This window comes from Rhinolophus hipposideros (genome assembly GCF_964194185.1).
Source record: "Rhinolophus hipposideros genome assembly, chromosome: 6".
In the NCBI taxonomy this organism is placed as follows: domain Eukaryota; kingdom Metazoa; phylum Chordata; class Mammalia; order Chiroptera; family Rhinolophidae; genus Rhinolophus; species Rhinolophus hipposideros.
In genome coordinates, this window is record NC_138052.1 from 69934130 (window position 1) to 69956220 (window position 22091).

At 36.3% G+C, this 22091-nt stretch overlaps 1 protein-coding gene across 6 annotated transcripts in view; it reads right to left on the bottom strand.

The window, feature by feature from the left end:
* Window positions 1–19599: 19599 nt before the first annotated feature.
* FTCDNL1 (formiminotransferase cyclodeaminase N-terminal like) overlaps window positions 19600–22091 on the bottom strand; it is a 34654-nt gene continuing 32162 nt past the window's right edge. For 4 of the 6 annotated variants that reach the window (XM_081052782.1, XM_081052783.1, XM_081052784.1 and 1 more), the window contains exon 6: window positions 19600–21930. In XM_081052782.1, the coding sequence (XP_080908908.1) occupies window positions 21494–21930 (437 nt within the window). In that variant the 3' untranslated portion in view covers window positions 19600–21493. The remainder of the gene's footprint in view (window positions 21931–22091) is intronic. The other 2 variants (XR_013993583.1, XR_013993584.1) reach the window with 1 other exon arrangement.

A 22091-nucleotide genomic window follows, 5' to 3' on the forward strand; every position in this document is an offset into this window, starting at 1 on the left:
ATTTGAAAATGACTCAGAAAAGTCAGACTCTGAATGTGAAGAAGTAGGGGACTATTTCATCTTATTTATTTCATTTATCCATTCAATTTCACCTATGCAAAGGAGTAACATATGATTAAAAAGCTACATATAAAGAAATCTAAAAGCAAACTTTAAGTACAAAACAAATATTCTAAGTGTTAAGCAGCACTGAGCCATTGAGCTGTGTAACTGGCAGAAATTTTTCTTTCTTAACGGTAGAAAATAATAAGGCCTAAGGGTAATGTCTACAAATTTACTTCCTATATTTTCTTCTAGGAGTTTTATGGTTTCAATTTTTACATTTAAGTCTTTAATCTAGTTTGAATTTATTCTTGTATATGACGTTAAAAGGTGGTCCAGCTTGTTTTGCATGTGTCAGTTCAGTTTTCCCAGCACCACTTATTGAATAGACTGTCTTTACCCCAATGTATATTCTTGCTTCCACTGTCATAGATTAAATGACCATATAAGTATGGATTTAGTTTTGGGCTCTCTATTCTGTTCCATTGATCTATGTGTCTGTTTTTATGCCAACACCATGCTGTTTTGATTACAATAGCCTTGTATTATTATTTGATGTCAGGTAGCATGATACCTCCCACTTTGTTCTTCTTTCTCAAGATTGCCATGGCTATTTGGGGTCTTATATGGTTCCATATAAATTTTAGGATTATATGTTCTAGTTCTCTGAAAAATGTCATTGGTAATTTGATAGGGATTGCATTGAATCTATATATTGCCTTAGGTAGTATGGACATTTTAACTATATATCCCCTTAGGCAAGGGAAGCAAAAGAAAAAAATAAACATATGGGATTACATCAAACTTAAAAGTTTTTTCACAGCAAAGGAAACCATCAATAAAACAAAAAGGCATCCTACTGAATGGGAGAAGATATTTGCCAATGATAATCTGAGAAAGGGTTAATATCCAAAATTTATAAAAAACTCATACAACTCAACGTTAAAAAAAACAAACAACCCAAATAAAAAATAGCCAGAGGACATGAAGAGATATTTTTCTAAAGAGGACATACAGATGGCCAATAGACATACGAAAAAATGCTCAACATCACTAATCATTAGAGAAATGCAAATAAAAACCACAATGAGCTACCGCTTCATTCCTGTCAGAATGCCTACCATCAATAAATCAACAAACAAGTGCTGGCAAGGATGTGGAGGAAAGGGAATCCTTGTGCACTGTTGGTGGGATTGCAGATTGGTGCAGCCGCTATGGAAAACAGTATGGAGGTATCTCAAAAAATTTAAAATGGAACTACCTTATTACCCCGCAGTTCTACTCTTGGGTATGTATCCAGAGAAATCCAAAACTCTAATTCTAAAAGATATATACATCCCTATGTTTATTGCTGTGCTATTCACAATAGCCAAAATATGGAAACAGCTGAAATGCCCATTAGTAGATGACTGGATTAAGAAGCTGTGGTACAATAGAGTATTACTTGGCCATAAAGAAGAACAAAATCTTGCCATTTGCAATGATATGGATGAAGTTAGAGAACATTATGCTAAGTGAAATAAGTTCAGATGGGGAAAGACGAATACCATGTGATCTCACTTATATGTGGAATCTAAAGGACAGAACAAATGAGCAAACGAAACAGAAATAGTCAGAGATATAGAGAAAAAACTGATGGTTGCTAGATGGGAGGGGGTTGGGGATAGGGGAGAAGGTAAAGGGATTAGAAAGTACAAATTAGTAGCCACAATATTGCCACGGGGATATGAAAGACAGTTTGGGGAATATAATCAATGATGCTGTAAAGATTTTGTAGGGTGTCAGATGGGCACATTTCTTATTAGGGAGACCACTTTATGTACGGTGTAGATGCCTGACCACTGCAGTGTACACTTGAAGCTGAAGCTGAATAACACTGAATGTTGATTATAATTTAATATATATATTGTCATGGGATATGGAGTACAGCATAAGGGATAGAGTCCATGGAACTGTAACAGCTACATACGATGTCAGAGGGGCAGTAGATTGGGGGAGGAGGGTTATCACTTTGTGAAGGGTGTAAATGTCTAACTATTACATTGTTTTGTACACCTGAAACTAATAGAAATAATAATAATACTAAGGCCTAGAGTCAATGGCAGCTTAGAGTGACAAAAACAAAGCACAGAGTCACAAACAAATTTAATAGTTAAATAAAAGTATAAATTATACAAATATATATGAACACATTTATATTTTTCCCAAGGACATAATTTTATTTTGTAACACTATGGTGATAGAGCCATTACCACTAAATACAATATTGCAATTGTAAGCTTTGCATATTTTTATTCCATGCAAAGGATTTTATTTCTGCATTAAAGAATATATAAATATATTTATATTTATAAATATAAAGGCTTATAAATATAAAGGCTAAGATGCTATAACAAGGAGAATGAAAACAATGCCTTGAAGAAGACAGAAGCTTATTTTTCTCTCACATGATAGTGAGAGGTCCTGGAAAGGAAATGGGTTTTTCCAAATATTTATTTAGGGACCAGGTTATTTCCAGTTTGTTGCTCTGCTCTCCCCAATATATCTTTGTGTTGGCATGAGGTAGAGGCTGGTATAACTGTATTCTAGCTGAAGGGAATGGAAAAAGAGGAATTCTAGGGGAAGAGATTTTTTTTTTTTTAAAGTAGAATCTTTAACAGGGCATACTCTATGATCACAATATAATAAAATTAAAAGTAAATAATGAAAGTATGACCAAAATCATTTTAAGAACTTGGAAATCTAAAAATACTCTTAAATAAACCCCGAAGATTACGTAAGAAGAGAAATTAGGAACTGTTTAGATAATAAAACATATGAGGTAGAGCAAGATCTTTGCAAAGGAAAATTTATGGCCTTAAATTATTTGTTTTTACAGCAAAAAAAGCCTAAAAGTTAAAAGAATTAAGTGACCGCTCCCAAAAATCGGGAAAATAAGCACAAAATAAATCTAAAGAAACTAGGAAGCAACAATGAATAATTACAAGAGATAAAATCAATAAAATAAAACACGGAAATGGTAAGAATATATACATCATAAAAAGTTCTTTCTTGGAAAGACCTAAAAAGTGGTTTTTAAAAAAGACTCAAAGGATAAAGGAGAGATAACCAAAGTGAAACAGGATGCATTTTAACCACAGACACAAGAGATTAAAAATTGTGAGAATACTCATGTAACTTCATAGAAAATAAATTTGAAAATCCAGAGGAAATGGATGATTTCCTAACTGAATATAAATCACCAAAATCAACCTAAGAAGTGAAACTTGAATATAGTAATTACTATGGAAGAGAGCTATCATTTTGAAAAACTCACCAGGGCAATATGGGTTTATCCAGTCTTTAAATAATTATAGTTGCAAACTTATTTGAATTATTCCAGACTATAATAGCAAAGGATGGAAAGCTTTTATTTCATAAAAAGGCAAAACCTTAATATCAAAGCCTATTAAAGATGGTAATACAAAGATTTTTAAAAAACTATAGATCAATTTCACTATGAATGTAGGTGAAATTCAAAACATACAATATTAACAAAAACAGAATCAATGTGTCAAAGGAGTAGTTAATGTGACCAAGGGTGTTTATTCAAGGAATGCAAGGTGGTTTGATATTAAGAAATCTATCAACATAATCCCTTACATTCACACATTAAAGAAGAAAAATCATTGAAAATATTAATAAATGCCAAATGCAATTTGACATGATTCAACAGTCATCTCCAATTACAAAAACTCTAAGAATATCAATAAAAGAAACTTAACAACACAGAGTATTTATTAAAAAATCAAGAGCATGTATTGTCCCAAATAGTAAAACATTGCAAGCATCTTAATTAAAATTAGGAACTTGGCAAATATGCTTAGTACCTTCATTATTATTTAATAATGTTTTGGGGATTTTTGAAGAAAATGAAACAGCTGGCATAAAATTGGAAAAGAAGATACTGTATAAAACTACGTATTTTCTATTAGCAATGTGAATGAATGACCAGGAAGCTTAGGAGAAATGCAAGTAAAACAAAACAAAACAAAACAAAGAAAAACTTTACAATTAACAATATTAGCAACATGGCTGGATGTAAGATAAATATATAAATATCAACCTATTTTCTCCATTTAGGTACCTAGAAATGAAAAAAATGTTATATTTACAGTAGCAATGATAAAATACTTAAGAATCTTAGAACAAATTTTCTAAAAAAGATACAGGACCTGTCTGAAGAGGACCATACCACCATAGAAAGATACCAAATAAGGTCTGGATAGTAGAAGGACATACCAGATTCTTGGTTAAGAAGACTTAACTTCATTAAAATGTCAGTTATATAAATATAATGCCATTCTGATTAGAATTTCAACAGGGTTTTATTTGGGGGAGGTAAGAAAGGGATTAGGTACTTTCATCTTAAAATATTTTTGAAGGGCTTTGTAAAAAATATTTAAAACTTGTGTATAGCATAAAATACTTGAAAGAGAGAAACAATGGGCATAGAAAAAACGTATTTGCATCAGAGAAGAATAATATTCTACAAAGGAGTATTTGTAATATACAAAGAGATCACACAATTTGATTTTTAAAAAGGGCAAATCTAATAAATAGGCAAGGATATGAACTGGCAATTCTTAAATAGATAAAATTTTTCAATTAACATATCCTTTAAACTCATCCAAACTGTCAACCAACATATTCACTAACAGTCAGGAAAATGCAAATTAAAGTAACAATGAAATTTTACTTTTTAGCAAAAACTAAAGAGAATTATAACACTTACTGATGGTAGAGACATGCATAAAAGATACTTACAAATACTACTAAGTATAAATGTAATATGTTACAGTCCTTTTGGAAAGGACCATGGCAACATCTATGAAAATTTTAAATATATATTTTTTGACCCTGCAATCCCAACTTCTTGGAACCTATCCCATAGAAATAAAACCACCACCAGTAAGTGAAGACATATGCGTATGTATAATGATGTTTATTAAAGCAGTATTCCTAATAGAAAAAAATAAAAACAATGTGGTTAAATAAATTATGGCCTATTCACAACTTGGGATATTAAGTAGCCATTAAAAATACATAGGAACTGTGTTATTAATTAATTCAGAAGGATTTCCATGAAATCCTGCTTTATTCTTGTGCATTTTAGGTCTGTATATAACTGCATGAAATGGAAGGAAAAAAATGAAAGTCTACATGGCATTTGTTATCATAGTTTCCTGGGACAGGGATAGAATAAGAGGAGAACAGGGATGTGGGAACCCAGCAAAAAGAGAAAAAGAAGATTTTACTTTAAGAATGTGTAACATTATTAAAATATACATTTATATAAAGTTATAAACCTATATGTGGGTATACACATTAAAAAAATAGGAAAATTTAAACATCACCTATTGGACTGTGATTGAAAAAACATGCAACTGAATTAAGACCCAGGGGAAAGACAAAATCATAAAGCACCACAATTTTGTCACTATGGTAACTTGCAAAGTATTTTTGCAGAGCTCTTCTTACAGCTCCCACACGTACAATCAAAACAAATATGCTAAACACTAAAATTTAAAGAGAATTGGTCATTTTATGTGTTGTATTAACACATTTAATAGTGTCATTGTACATAATGTGAAATTTATGTTAAGTCTATATAATATTATATAGTCAAGGCCATCTATTTTTGTTTACTTTAATGACTATGGTTTCCAAAGGACTAATAGTATAAAGAAAAATTTTTGATGCTACAGTACAAGGTGATGAGACCACAAGCAAATATAAGGTGTCCCTTTCAAACATATATGTACTTACATGCATGTATATAGCCTTATTTGTATATACTATATGCTATATTATATTTGTATACACTATCACCTTTTAAAACTCGCATCACTTATGTAAGTTAATTTCCATAGTGGTACTAAAAGAATTAACTGTGTTACTCCCTTTAGAAAATAATAATATGCAGATAAATAATGTGGAGTGTTTCCCATTATGAATCCTGCCTTTTTTCTCCATATAATTTTATATGTAAAAAATAGGTTACTACGAATTTTGTTGAAAAAAACAACATTCACATAATCTAAAAATTGTGGAAGATGGAATTTGGGGAAAATTATAATTTTTCTATTATTACTTGATGAATTGTTACCAATTTTCACAAATAACTTGAAATGTGAAGTCCCAAAGCAATTGTGCAACCAGGTCTTACAAAGTAGTAGGTCTTTCAGTAAATTTAGAAATAACTGATATTAGATTGTAAAGTACATTGAATATTATTTCTCAACTAGATTTCGCTTCTGTCCAACCAAATCTGGTGTTCCCTTTGTCTGAAAGTCCATGTGTTATTCTTCAACTTTTACCTCCTTCTTCGAGAAGCCTTCACCAGCTCCCTCCAGCAGAGGACTTTTGGCTCTTACCATCTATGGCCACTTACCACTGGCGCTATAATTGATGATTTGCACATTCTCCCTACTTGGCAGTGAGCTCCTTAAGGGCCAAAACCAAGGGTGGTCCTTTCTGTACCTCCGATGTGGACTGCATACAGGCCTACCAACAGCCCATCTAAGTATTGCTTATTTCCCATCTCTGTGCTCTGCGCGTGTTATTTCATTCTGTAATATTCTCACCCTACTTAGTCATCTGTGTTTCCTGCAAAACTGATTGCATTTGCCTCTGATAATTTCTTATCTCTACAGTCCATTTATGCCCAGCATAGAGATTTATCTCCTTCGTGGGCTCACACACTGCCTCAGATTGCTCTCTAATTACTCCATATGTGCATTCTTCGTATTTAAAGCAAGATCCTCAACAGAAACCATGGGGACTATTTTCCAACTTTTCAAATATTCTAGTACCAAGCATAAGTAATTTAATCATCAGTTCTGGTTATATTAAGGAACATGTCTTGTTTCTCTCTGGATTCTCATTATACTCTCAAATATGTTACTAATTTTAGAATTTTCTGATTTGTATTTAATGGATGAATTAGGGAGCACACCCATAAAGACAAAGACTTCAAAATGTTTCTGGAATCACACAATGGCTAGAGCAGACCCTGGGAAAGTGATGAGAGGAGTCTTTCCTTACCTCCCTACAATAGGATCCAAGCTCCTTCCTCCTACTGGAGACAGCCCTGGAACCTAATTGCCACACTTGCACATATGGAATTAACACCTCCAACTGCCTGCAAGTATCTCTATGTTCAAAGTTCCCTTAGAAAAATAATGAGACTGTTGGAAATGGATATACTACATGATGTTAGAAAAAAAATAATAAATTAGGTGAAATATGAAAAAAGGACAAATAACCCAAGGCATAATTCTTGTCTAGTCTTCCACAAAAACCCTCTGAGAGTTAGTGTAAATTGCCTGAGAATAGAAGGGAGAGGGGGTTATGTTCTTGAGAAGCAACTGATAGAAACATAAAACATATATGAATATTCATCATCAATACAAAAAAAATAAGAAAATTACCAAAAACAAACTAGAGAACAGAGGGGATAAAAGCATTTGGAAGTTTGGTTCAGTGCATTTATTCAGACACTTTGCCCTAAATCTTTACCACAAAATCTTATCCATTCTTCCAAGATAATCAAGATTTGATTACAAAGACAATTAAAACACAAAGCCAATTTTTTGATACAGACATTTTCACTTTAAAAGAGTAGAGTCCAGTGTTAAAATAAATGTGCAGCACCCATGAATGAAAAGAGGGTCTAAATGGCTAGTGGATTGATATTCCCTCCTAAACATATGGCATTGACATCAGGAACTCACACCAACTCGGGCTAAGACCTAAAACCAGCTGTAATGTGTATCTGCTAAAGAAGCAGAGAAAATTCCTGGGTTGCATTAAACTTCAATTTTCCCCCCAGAGCTATTGTTTTAACAGATAGTCATTATATGTGCACTTCACTTCGTTATCATTTTTTTCTCTGCAAGGTTAGTCCAAAGGGTAGGACCAAAACCTTACAGAAAGAAGCAACATAAAGAGTAAGATCTGCATCTCTAGTTATCCCCGTGAAAGATCACTTTTCCATACATTGATGTTCAAATGAATCAGTACCCCGCTGATGTGCCTTAGATGGATAGAAATCTCTAAACCTCATCATTGAAAATACAGATGCCCTAAAAAATGTGTAATTCTAGATGAATAGTAATGGATATTAATCTTGTCAATATTATCTATTTGAGTACGAACTGGTAGAAAAATTGGGAACTGGCAACTTTTTAATGTATTTCCAAGGCTGCCTAAAGGAACTGGGTGGCTTTTACTCGTAATAGTGGGCTGGTTATATTTGCATAGAGGAACCAACATTCCTAATCAATAAAGTATATGAAAGTTTAAAAAAGCATTGTGACTAAAGCAAATATTTCTCATTTGAGAGGAGAAAGGAGTCATAGATGATGTGGATCAGTGGCCCAAAGAGTCCAACCTTACATGATAAGACCTATGTTTCTACTTCTCTGTGGTGGAAAATCTTGCTGCCTTTAATGAAGCCAACCAGAGCTTGGTAGCCATTTGCTATTCTGACTGTCGCAGTAGATAAGAATGTTAACATTTGTCACAATTTTGAAGCTATTTTAGTAATCCATTCATGTTGCCATTTTCCCAGGCATTTTATCCTCTTGGAAAGACAACAGCAATCAAGGAGGGACGTTAGGGTCAGACTGACCTGAGGTCACATACTGGCTTCACCATATGTGGGCCTGAGAAAATCACTTAACTTGTCAGGCATAAGTTTGCTTATTAGAGAAAAGAACATCATAAGCATTTCAACTTGAACTGATACAATATGCCCACCCAATGCCGGCCATACAAGGCACTCCATAAATGGTAGATGATAAAATTATTTTTCCAGGATGATATTTACTGGAGAATAAGGGACCTTTTGACCTGAACTCTGTTGTCTCTTCCTCACTTGTATGCTATGTGAAACATAAACGCTGAATTGGAAGTAGGTAGAGAGGAGGGTGTGCCTGGTTTATTCCAGCTGTCCTACTGCCTTGCCTTTCTTCCCATTCAAGCACACTCTGTTCTTTCCACCCTATCTCTGCTCAAAAGTCGTCTTATCAATGAGGCCTTCTCGGAACCCCTTACAAAAATCCAAACATGCCCCACTACCCCTTACTCTGCTTTATATTGCTCTGTGGAATCTGGCATCATCTGACAATTTTTCCACTTGTTTATATGTAGATGACCACTAGAAGGCAAGCTCCGTAAGGGCAGGGACCTTGTCTCATTCACAGCTCTATTACTTAGAACACCACCTGACATACAGTAGATCCTCAAAAAATAGTAATTGAATAAATACTTTTCTGAGAAGAATAGCTGCTTCCTGCCAGGTAATGATCTGGAAACCAGAGACTGTCACCTCTTCCCAATCCCGTGTTGGAGCTCCTTCAAGGAAACCCCTGTGCTCATCGTCAGGCTGAAAATGACAACATGAAGTTTGAGAAATGTTTGTCCCTCTGATCTCTCAGTGGACTGTCTATATCGCATTGTCATTCATCCTTCTCTCACGTGTTTGGGTAAGTGCCATCTCTCTTAATTTCAAGTTTTTAGGAAACAGTACCACGTCTATATAGTTTCCTACCAGCATTAACTTTCAGGCGATGATTTTTGCGTTGTGGAAAACATGTAGCTTTTTAATTTTGGTCTTAAAGACAATCTTTACATTCTAGAAATGGTACACAACAACATGTTGGGAGATATAATCTATTTCTTCTAGAGATTTATGTTATGAAACAGATACAACAGAATATGGGGAGGTGATTGTAATTTTAAAATTTTAAACAGGATCAAACATAATTCTTTTACTTTTTTATTACTGTCATTTAAACATATTGTGTAAGTTTGTCACGGTGACACTAAAAGAATGAATATACCAGGATAAGTCAGGAAAAGCAGAATTTTACCTAAATTACTTAGAACAGTTGCTCCAAGTTGCTACCTTCCTATGTATCATATTAAGTAAAGAACTTAAAAATGTCAATAGTAATCAAAACATACTCATTCAATGGACTTATCCTCAACTGAAGCATATTTGTCTAGTAAATAGGACCATCATTGGATTTAAAATATGTGAACTGTACTTACAACACTCGCAAAGTGCATACTACTTAAAATTGACTTCATTGAATTACAATTAAGAGGCTATTGACCTTCTGGATGTTGAGTGTACTTGGTTTTAACGTTAAACAATCAACTCTAGGTCAGTCATTTCTTCAGGTCAAAGACTGCAGATCACATCCTCCTAAACTGGTTAGTTACGATCGACACAGTCCCTGCTGCGAAAGTCTGAATCAATGGCAAATTTACTCATACTACAAAATTTGTTCATGCAACGGTTTCCTTTTGTTAAGTATTGTCCTTAAAAAAAACACACGCACACACAAAAAACCTCAGCTTACACCAAAATGCTTTTTCTGGCTCAGAAAACAAGCAGTAAATATTTAAGAGTCTTTTAAATGTCTAATACTTTACAAAGTAAACTGTATTAAATGGCAGGACTATATGCTTTAAGGCCTCATTTACCAACTCTACACTGGGAGATCTAAACGTTGGCAGTAACACTTTCTCCTTTGTACCTTCTCAAAAAACTGACCATTAAATGGTCCAGTTACAAAAAGTAAAACATAAGCAGATCCTATATTTTATTTCATTAAATATTAGAATCACAACCACAACTACAGCAATAGAGCATTATTGATATGTAGGATGTATACTCATAAACTACAGCAATCATTTCTAATGAGAAATACAATATTGAATAGTTATAAAAGATATACTTTTAATTTCCTTTTCAATCTATGTTCATTAGCAATAGCAGAGGCTAAATCTTGTTTAAGTAGAAATGAATTTCAATATGCAGAATGAATGAATCAATACTACAGGTGAAATACCACAAGATAAACATATTTACTCTAACTAAATATAAAGCTCCATATTTCACCGTCTCAGTAGGAATACCTAAAATTTCATGCTTTTGACTGCCTTAATTCTTTTTTTATTTACAAAAAGTCCCACACCCAAAATGCTATTTTAAAATCAAAGAAATCTGTTCTGAATCTCATTTTACTATTTAATAGAGCAGCTGAAAAATGACTTAAAGATGTGGCCATATGGTGTGAAAATCCAGAATCAAGGAAAGAATGAGGTACTGTAAACATGTAAAAAGCAATAAAAGGAGGCAACTCTGAGCTTAGTTAATGAAAAGCTGATGATGGAGACTGTCTTTTATTGATGACATTTGAGGACACTGACTCACTGGTGTTTTCCAAAATAGAAATTCTGCATTTCAAGTGTTTGAGAGATTCAGCTAATTCTCTTTCCCTCAGCCTGGGATTGTTTGTACAGAAAGACTCCATAGAATAAATTACTGAAACTTCCAGTACAGCTCAATTAACTGAGTGAAGCAGGGGGAGAAAAGCTCTAAGCTGGTAGCTACAGAACGGCACCTGGCATCATTTTTGCTTAAAGAGTTTACAAGTGGATCATGGGACATTTAAAAGGCATCTGAATTTAAGAGTAAAGACAATAGGAAGAGGTGTTAGGCACTCAAACTAACACTTTGTCCTCTGTTGACATTTCCATGGGAAGTTAGAATCCAGTGTTTGTATTCTGGAGTCATTTTACTGACTGCCTTTATGAAGAATTTTGGTGTCTCCACTCCATGTCCCTAGCTTCACACATAAGCGGAGCCAAACTTCCTGTTCCCTACAAGTTCCAAAGAGTTCCTCCCTTTCAATGTAACTTCTCAATGTAATTCAACTTCATGCAATTAAACCTCAAGTCAGTTGATAAATGATTACCAAACTATATCTACCTAGAGAGCTGTCTAGTCCTGACCCAACACCAGGGCTCTGAATGCAGTTATTTGTACATTAACTTATTCAACAAAGATTTTTTGGCTCTAGGCACTGGAATTACCAAGGTGAGTAAAACAGTCTTTGTTCTCAAAGAACTCACAGTCTAGAGGGGAGAACGCCATTGCAAACAAAATTTATAATAAATGAGTTAAATACTCCAGTCAAGGTATGAAAAGTTTTCAGAGGGGACTTCCAGATTGGAAAAATGTTACAGGTTCTGCTGAGTTAGTTTCCCCATGTCCACAGAGAAATTTTAGATTTAACTTCTTAGGAAACCTGTGGATGCATTAAAGGCATCTGAGATATTTCCTGCACTTCCTTGAAAGTGAAGTATGACCTTTTCCACACACCCCTTCCTCTTAATTCCAGTATAAGGCTGGGAGAGCGGGAGAGGGGGAAAGGGGGAGAAAGGGAGAGGGAGAGGGAGAGGGGGAGAAGGACAGAGGGAGAGGGGGAGAGAGAGCAGAAGGGGACTACTCTGAGGTTCACTTACAGAACAAAGAATTTGGACTCTGCCCCTTGGCTCTCCCAAACCACTTGGTGACAAGACAACAATAAAGGAGGAATAATGCTAACAATCCTAGGGTTTGCTTACACATTAACAACTGACTGTTGCCCTCAACCATACATGATCCCACAGTCAAATAAAGTCAGTAGCTGTGGAAGTTGGGAAAACCACAACTTAAAGGCCTGAAAGCCCCACCCTGTACCAATGGCATTTTCTTACAAATAGATGACATCCTCATCAGTAGCAAGTGCTGAAAACACAAGGAATGACTGAAAGATAGGAGGGATGGGCAGGCGAGAAAGGAGAGATGTTTGCGACTGAGAGGAAATCCTGACACACCAACCTGACACCCTCCCCACAAAATCACCAGGCCTCTTTTCAGCCCAGTGCTCCCTCCTGCCTGGGGAATTTGGCCTCATTCCAGTGGCACTGCCCTCATGTGCTACATTGAAAATAAAACAAAGGATACCATTCATCATATTTTCAACAACTGGTTTTTTTTTCTTCGTTTGGAAGAAAAACTTGGCAATCATAAAGCTAAGTTTTTTATTTTTATATATTTTCTTCTTAGTGTCAAAATAAACTGAAAAAGAAAAAAAAATGCCCAACGGTAAGAAAAGAAAAATACACAAAACCCTTCAGAGCTCAGTTGGCCACACACTGCCATTCGACTGACACCAAATTGGGGAATGCAACACTCTCAAGTTCTCCCAACCCAAAGAGCCGACTGCCTTCTGCTTCTGTAAGATGTGGCTACTTAAGGAAATTCAAATAGGCTCCCAGTGTTAATTATGCTGCATATTTACTTTAATCAAAGTGACATTTCCCAGATGGTGTCATCCAGAAAACCTCATCTGAAATGAGGAGTTTAAGAGAACTCAGTTGTACATTCCAGGGAAAATTGGATACAGGTGTTCCCCCATTTTAAGATGACTCAGTTTACGAAAATACAAAGCTAGGAAACAGATACATTTATGCCAGGAATGGCCACCACCCCCTCCCCCTGGATATGGATTCTTGGGACCTAGACTAGGTACCAAGCTTCCACGTGAGGGTGTGAATGAATAAACAAGCACATCTCTCCATTATCAACTGCACAACCCCAACACTCTCAGGTGTTAATTCTGAGCCTAATGTTTCAAGGCTCCCGGACCCTTCCTCTGTCTGGGGGAGGAAAGGTGAGAAAGAGTTTGAAAGCCCAAAGTTGCTCGAAGGTGTCTCTGAAAATTAGTAGACCTAGAGAAACGAATTCACTAACTATACACACTGACCTCTATGCTGTATGTAGTTATAAAGACACACAGCTTTCTCCATGGAGGTGGAAGCATAATGACAACATTTGCTTTAGTAATTGAATAGCGATATGAGTTATAGAAAAAAGGACAGGCCTTATGGAGCATAGAAGCTAACTGGTGATCTTAAAAGACTTTTCTGAGGAAATGACGCATTGCTCTAAAACAAGAGAGCAATAGGTAAAAGCATGAACTTCAGAAAGGTCGGACCTAAACAGAAACCTGGACCTGCAAGTTATCAGCTGAATGACCTCAAAGAAGTTACTTAACCTTTCTGAGCTCCAGTATCTGCACCTGTAAAGTGGGAATATATCAATCTCAGATGAATGTGGTAAGGATTAAATAAGATAATGTCTGAGTCAAGTGATTACATGTATTCAGTACACAGGTTTTGTGAGCTTATACAATTTTGAGTACCATCCTTAAGAAAAATAATCATGTGGTGATGGATGTTAATGACTTATCGTGGTGACCATTTAGCAATATATACAAATATCAAATCATTATGTTGTATATCTGAAACTAACATACTGTTATGGCAATCACACCTCAATTAAAAATAAATAGAAAAATAATAAAAAAATAATCTCATAAGTAAATTTAGAATGAGAAAAGAAATCAACAAATTACACATTTTTTAAAGTGGAGATATACTCTCGCTATTGTAAATTGCTAAAAAAAATGACATTTTTATTATCTCTATACTACTTTTCTAGATGTTTTCCACATTTTTATGGCTTCATACTCTGATTACCTATTCAAATGACAAGACAATATAAAGCTAATGCATTCTTCTTTCTAAAATGGTTCATAAAAATCTGTCTTTAATTATTAATGTTTGGTATGCTACTTCCCAATATATAACTTCCCACACAGACATACATGCTCTTGTTGGAGATTTATTCTCCAACAGGACTTTTGATCAATTCTGTTTCATATGATTATCATGGGGTGGAAAAAAGAAATACTCTGGTGTATTTGTAATTGTATACTCTACGTCAACACATACATTCCTGCAGGACAAGAGTTTTTGTTCTGCATGAACACTATTAAGAGCCACATCTCTTGCTTACAGTTTTATGCTACTAATAATTGGAAAGATTTTCCAAAGACTAGTTTCTGGCTCCATACCTCATGACCCTTGTTTTACCGCCACACTTACATATTTCTGGTGCTGGACACCAGAGGACACATTCGTCGTGATAATCGGCTATCCCGGCTTCATGTGTCACAATATAGAGGGTGAGAGGAATATACCTGGAAGCCATTCTTGCACTTAACGACACATGGAAGCGACTATGAACCACATAAATATAGCACACTAAATCCTAATTATCCCCAATTTTCCCTTAAACTGCATCCAAAAATGCCCATGGCCATTCTCAGAACCAGCTACATAATTTACGGGGCCCAGTGGAAATGAAAATGAGAATCCTCTTCTTTAAAAGTATTCAGAATTTCAGTGACAGCAGAGCACGGAACCAAATACAGGATCCTGTGCTACCACACAGGTTGTGAGCCCGTGAGGCAAAGTCTGGACACCCCAATATCACTGGTCATGAAGGCAAGTATAATGAAGACGTCTACGTGGGAAGAGACAGCAGTTTCAATAAATTATGGCGGAAATGTCTTATATTTGCAAGTTTTACAAATCATACAACCATATGAGCTTATTTCAAGGGTCTGTCCCAGGCCTTACAAGGGTTTCATGCAGCTTAAGTTTCATTAACATCATGGTAAATCTGTCCCACTGAAATACAGTAGGTGCTCAATAAATACTTGTGAATGAAACTTTTATCCTCAGGGGCTTTACAGTCTAGCCAGCAAGACAAGTAAGAGATCAATAAAATCCTGTCACAACTCAATGTGTCAAGTCCAAACAACATAATTGCATAAAACGTAGGGATGTGAATTCAAAAGAAAAGAAAGAACCCAAATGACTCCACAGTCAGCCAGCCAAAAGTTCTGGGGTATTGATTGCACCATCCAAATCCATCCTGGTGCTCGCTGCAGTTTTGGCACCATCTGGTGGCAATTTTCCTTCCTGACTCATATACTGATGGGGACTCTTCTAGGTCCTATGGCTGACTTGGCTCTTTCAGGACAGTGGGAGTGATTCCAGGAATCTCCCAATTAGTTGCAGCAAGTTTTGTGGCTCAATACAGGAAACTTCATCTGGCAGAAATCTGGGGACGTGGGATTTATCCTCTACTTCCTCACTTGATGAAGCAGGGTTGTGTCTAGCTGCACAGAATGTACCATCCTACAGAGGAGGTGCTGATAGTTGAGAAGATGATGCTATGAAACCAGACGCTGATGGGTCTTCCAGGTACAGGAGAGAATAAATGGGCAAGAACTCAGCAGATGATAATTGTGTCAGAGACAGATCTGGAAGACATTTTAAGTGAGAAAAGATTACACAAGTATTGTAGAGGTTGAAGGTCTGGAAGAAGTTGGAGGATTCTGTGGTGGGCCATCCTCACTAGGAGGGGAGGGTCAACCAACTGGCTGTACAATTTCTAACTAGATCACAAGAAACTAGAGACAAAAGCTTACCAGGCCTAGGAGGAGAGGCCTGGAATCCTGAGGATGTGGGCCCAAGGGCACTGTTAGGGTTAGGGCAGTGGCAGAAATCCATAGTATATATACCATAGTAGTAGGAAGAGCTCTTGGTTGACCCAGTGGGTTGAAAGAAACTGGGGAATTTTATTACTTTACAGTCACCTACTCCAAAGGATTGTTGTGAAAATCATATAATAGTACCTGATGCTTAGTTGGAATCCAAAGGTAGCTACACTTAATGATGCTAAAAGGGTTCACAGAAGACATTTCTTGTATCTTGCTATTTTACCTTCCTTTTCTCTTTGTGAAATATTGGAGTATCACAAAGGAATATGAATTACTAAACATAATTTTGGGGTAGACAGAAAGCAATACTTATCAATTGCCAAAAATTCTTTACACTTATTAGAAACGATATAGTTTTATAACAAATGGGTGATTACTAGACTACATCAATAACAATGATTACTTTTTCCACAGCAGTTGGTCTTCTGTGAAGACCAAGCACCTAATGAAGATACAAGCACCTAAGAAGTTAGGAAACCATGACTAGCTTCAGATGGGGTTTACTAAGAAAAAGTTAACGGGATGATACACAGAAGGTTTAGGAAAGAAGGTTTGGTAGGCACCAGCTAAAAAGCATCATCTACCTGGCAAGTGAAGATGGAAAGTCAAGTAACTATTATAAGGCTTGAAAGACTGTAATTCTTTTAATTATACAACTATATCAGTCTACATTTTAAATGGTGAAAGAAACTATCACATGAAAGACAATCATTGGAAAACTCTACCCAATGATTTACCATATTTCCCAACCTTACCCTAAGTCAACATCCAGACTCCCTATTAGCTGAAAGAACAGCAAGACTGGCATAGAGAACATAGAATAGAACTTGACAATAAGAAAACACTGAAATTAACAGGATAAAATGCTAATGAGAAGAAAAGGTGAGTAATCATCAATGGGTTGTTTCCATTAGGAACTATGTCCTCACCAAGTATTTTCTGCCTTATTCTCAATTCCTTCAGTTTGTTCTGCTGATAGGTTTATTACCTATCCAGTAAGGAAAATGGAAACCACAAACTATTTCAACAGAATAACATAAAAAAATTGGTCAACAATTGTTGGAAAATCAAAAAAGCAAGGAGAGAAGATGGTGCCCCAGAAATATAACTGCAGGAAGCACCGTGCCCTAAGGCTGAAGGAACAAAGGGAGGCGAGTGGGATCTGAGCCTAGAAGCTTAGAGAAGTATTGTAGAGCTGGGGCTCAAACGTCCGAGGAAGTGGCACTGCCAGGGCTGGTGCTTCTCAGGGGTACAATGAGGCTAGTTATCAAAGTGTAAAAAAAAATAAAATAAAATAAAAATAAAAAAGCTGGAGCCTGAAACCAAGAGACACCATCAGGTCAAGTGCCACTGCTGAGGTGAGGCTGCCAGAAACAGGAAACGAACAGGAAGAAACAAGCCCCTCTCCTCCCTCCAGCCCTCCCCATCCAGCACCCCATACTGGCAGAGCCTGAAAGGGAACCAGCTGGCACAGAAGAAATGTAGTTTACAGAGTCCCAAAGGCATACAGCAGCGTATAGAAGGGTGGCTGTACGGCCGAGAGACAATAGCTGGATAATACGCATGCTACACATTTACAAAGACAAACTTCATCCCATGTTTAGGTCTCTGATTCACATCTTAATTCACAACAAACTAAATTGCCTCAAAATACTTCAAATAGGGACAAAAGTAGCAGAGTGATCCAACATCAGGCTGAGCTGACCAGAGTCCCGCTCAGCAGGATCCTTTCTGGCAACTTGGAAGAGCATTCTAACAGACTGTTGCTGGTGTCCGAATTGTTCTTCCATATGAAAAATGGGCTCCTTCAAAGCCATGTGCAGGCCTGCTAAAAACAATAAGCTTTTCTAACCCCCGAGCACGACATACTCCGGGAGCATGGTCTGGATGCTTATCAAACAAGTTCCTGGGCCGTCCTCTGAAGTTTCTGGGTAAGTACAAACAGCAGAGTCAAATAAATGCCTTTTAAAAGCAAGGCAGTGGAGCACGTACCCTGTCACTGAGATCCTCATATCCCCACAGAGTAAACAGTAACATGAGAATATTTATACTAAACAAAACTGTATATCAAGTCTGCGTTGGCTCAGCCAGAGGGAATGATAAATTCCTTGCAGATCTCTCATAGAGTGGTCCTTTGTGGACCACGGACGCCACTTCCAAGACAGTACAAACCAATTACAGAGCAAGGCTTTTCATTATGTTGGAGAATGAAAATATTATCCCCCATTTTGTTTTATTTTGCAGTTATATTTTACTTAGCCCATCCCTCCCCCTTAGGTTGTTTTAATTTATGGTTGAGTCAAGACCAAATTCAGGTTGCAAACAAATGACAACCACCCTCCCCAAAACAAAAAACGCTAACAAAAGCCCTTATCACCCTCATAGCCTAGCTTTTTGCTTTCCTTGTCCCTCTTCTAAGAGACTAAACGTTGAAAGTTTCAAGTCGGGTAGAGCAGAAACATTAAAGAGTTGATAAAATGTAAACTCTATTTGTCCACATCAATTTTGCCCTATTCACAACTGGCACAAGTCATAGGCAAAGTCATCTGGCAGGAGATGGAGGTTAAATGAGCTATGAAGCCACACTCCATACAATGTCCACTTTGTGGTTTGATGGGGGGATAAAAATACTGCAGAAATATTTGCACAAACTGTCGGTTTGTTTCTAAGAGGCCAACATGAGAACAGGTTAATATGAGTTAGGGTATTTCTTAGTTCATTTTGTCAGGTTTTCTCAACCCAATTTGGTAAACCTCAGTTGTCATAGATGCATGCACTTGCTTCTGCCAGCTCTGGCACAGGCAGAGCTGATGACACGGTATCTGTCCACAGGCTAACCCTTTAGCAAGGACAGCTGTTTCAGATTTTCTGAAGAACCATGGTAGAGCAAGAGAGAAGGGGAAGAGAGACGAGAGAAAGACCAGGGGAATCAGAATGTGAACAAGAGGTAAGAAGTGTGATTGTGCTGGTTTTAAAAATTATTTATAACAAAACTAGTAAATCACTGTTTTTATATAGTTGGATGAAAGGCCAAATTTAATCACCTCTATTTTAAACCATTAACTAAACCTCATAAGTAGTTATGTACTGTCAAGAGTCCATCATAATAGATTAAAAGGGGAAAAATAAGTCTTGTATATTGCTATGCTTTAATGGATATTAGAAATTTGCCAAAATTTTATTTACAAAGTATGGGCTTAGTGAAATTATCTTATTCTGATGTTTTTTTTTCGTTTCTCTTTTTTTGTCTTTTCAAACTCTTGTGGACTTAATATATACGTTTAAATTAGCTGTGGTAAAATACACAAACACGAAATGTACCATTTTAAGTATGCCATTTAAGTATATAGTTCAGTGGCATTAAGTATTCCCACTGTTGTACAACCGTCATCGTCACCGTCTATCTCCACAATGTTTTTCATCTTCCCAAACTGAAACTCTATACCCATTAAAAAGATGTTTGATATTAAAGAGGCCTTGCTCAAACCAGCAGTCTGGAACGCTGTGATAGGAACCTGGAAAGGTTAATTTAGGTAACTGGCAACTGAATCAACACCTCTTCAAACCCCAAATGACTCAGTGGCACCATGTGCTTTTACCCGTTCTCACCTGTTGAATACTGATGCCCACAACTGAAGCAAAGTTCTAGACTAAATCTGGAAAGACTATTAATGATACGTTCTGTTTTTATGCTGCAGCTTACGAAGTCCTTCCTTTCAGTTTCCCAGAATACAGCCCTTGTTCATGGTAAGAACGCGTTCCCCTGTTTTCTAGGTAATGGAACTATGGCTACGTGGAACTATGGCTACAGGGAACTACGGCTATGTGGAAGTCAGAGCAAAAGCAGGAGCCCGAGCCCTCCCATCTACTGTCCAGTGCTCGTCTCCCAGGCTATGGGGCCTCTGCCAGAGGGACACGAGAACGAGGCGCCACCCCCTCTCGGCAATCGCAGACCACAACACTGACCCAGCAGATCTAACTGGACAACATTTGCTCTCTTCACCACAGCAACTAAATTTCCTTATGCCGGAAAACCAAACCTAGTCTAGTGTTTCTCCATCTTTTTGTGTATTTATATTGACAGTGAAAAGAAAACACCCAAAGAAGCATAATTCTGGAACAAAATTAATGCGATCAGATTCAAGAATCAAATGTAAGTTAAAAAAAAAAATCAGGACACATTACTGAAACCTATAAAAAGATTGAATTCAACCTCTTTTTTTATTTTTAATTCCTTAAAACAAATTCACATTATGTGCTCTTTTTCGACAAGGCCATAATCTTTCTTGCTCAACAAAAATCTATGGAAAAATACATTTCTTTGTGCTGTATGGATAGAAAGTACCTTGTACTAAAGCAACATAAATACTAAAGATTTACATAAAATTGCCAGTCAACAAGTGTTTCTTTTCGTTCACAAAGAGGCTACATATTTTGATTTCTTTCAATTAAAATTCTTCCACTGATATTCTTCTCTTTGCTCAAAAGCAATACATTCCCTAAACCTTCAGACTTTCCATTTAAATTCCGGGAAGGATAACACAATTCCTTAAAGTCTTGCCCAACACCACCATTCCATCTTCCCATATAAATATTAAAAAAATTAGACAAATCAAGGTTTTGGAGTTATCTCTGGAATGAACAATAGATCATAGTAAAAGTGAGAAGACAAGAAAGAACAATAATGCTTTGAAAAAGTAACTTTATTTTATAATTCTCTCCACTTTTCAGTCACTTAGTACTTGATTTTTTTAAGTGTACATTAAAAAAATGATTACTCAAAAAATGAAAGTTGAATACAGAACTTGGAGATAAAGAATTTGGGAAATCCAAGTAAATTGAGTCCATTTTTAGTTTTGTTCACAATAATTAAAAGTGGTTCAGCAAGATGGCCATTTTACCCAGTTGATTCAAGATTTCTAATGCACAGAAGTACATAAACTTGATAAAGAGTAGGCTCTCATGAAGATTTAATGATGAGCAGAATATCATAGGGCAATTATGGACAATCTATGAAGACAGAATGTCCCCAATTTCCCAATACACAGCTACAACCAATCCATTTGTATCGTCCCCTCATCTTCAATGACCAAAAGAAAACTTTGCAATGATTGATATTTTTCCTTAAAATTTCAATAAAGCCTTAAACTGGATCACATGAAAATACCTCCCCTTATCTTCCAGAATTCCCCAATACTTTTCTTTATAGCATATTCAGCACAGTTCTTGCACTCTTGAGGTGTAAATCCAATTAATGCTCTTCCTATAGTACCAATTCCCTGATCACTTGCCAACTTTTTAATTCGAGCTTCTATGTAATGAGGAGATACATAAGAAAAATGGTCCCCAAGGACACTGTAAGCCATGTATTGAGAGTCGTCTGAGGTTTCTGTAGCTTCTTGGTCTTGAAAACTCTCTACGTTGCAAGCTATCTCAATTTTCCCCTCATGGGGAAAAGCCATTGCTTGGACACCCTTCAATCCATTGACATTTGAGCCCCGAATGGCACTTGCAATCTCTTTTCCCAAAGTCAAGTCTTGAGAGTCTATGGTAACATTGCAGTTCATCACGTACGGGCTGGCACCGATGCCTAAATCATTAGAAAAGTATGTTACTAAAACAAACACCGAAAGCCTCGCTTTGAAGATTCTATTCTTTAGCCTGTTTTAACCCAAGGAGCTTCTTTTACTTGGTTTTATTTAAAAGTAATACAAGTATTTCTCATTATCAACTCCAGAATTTTCTAAAGGT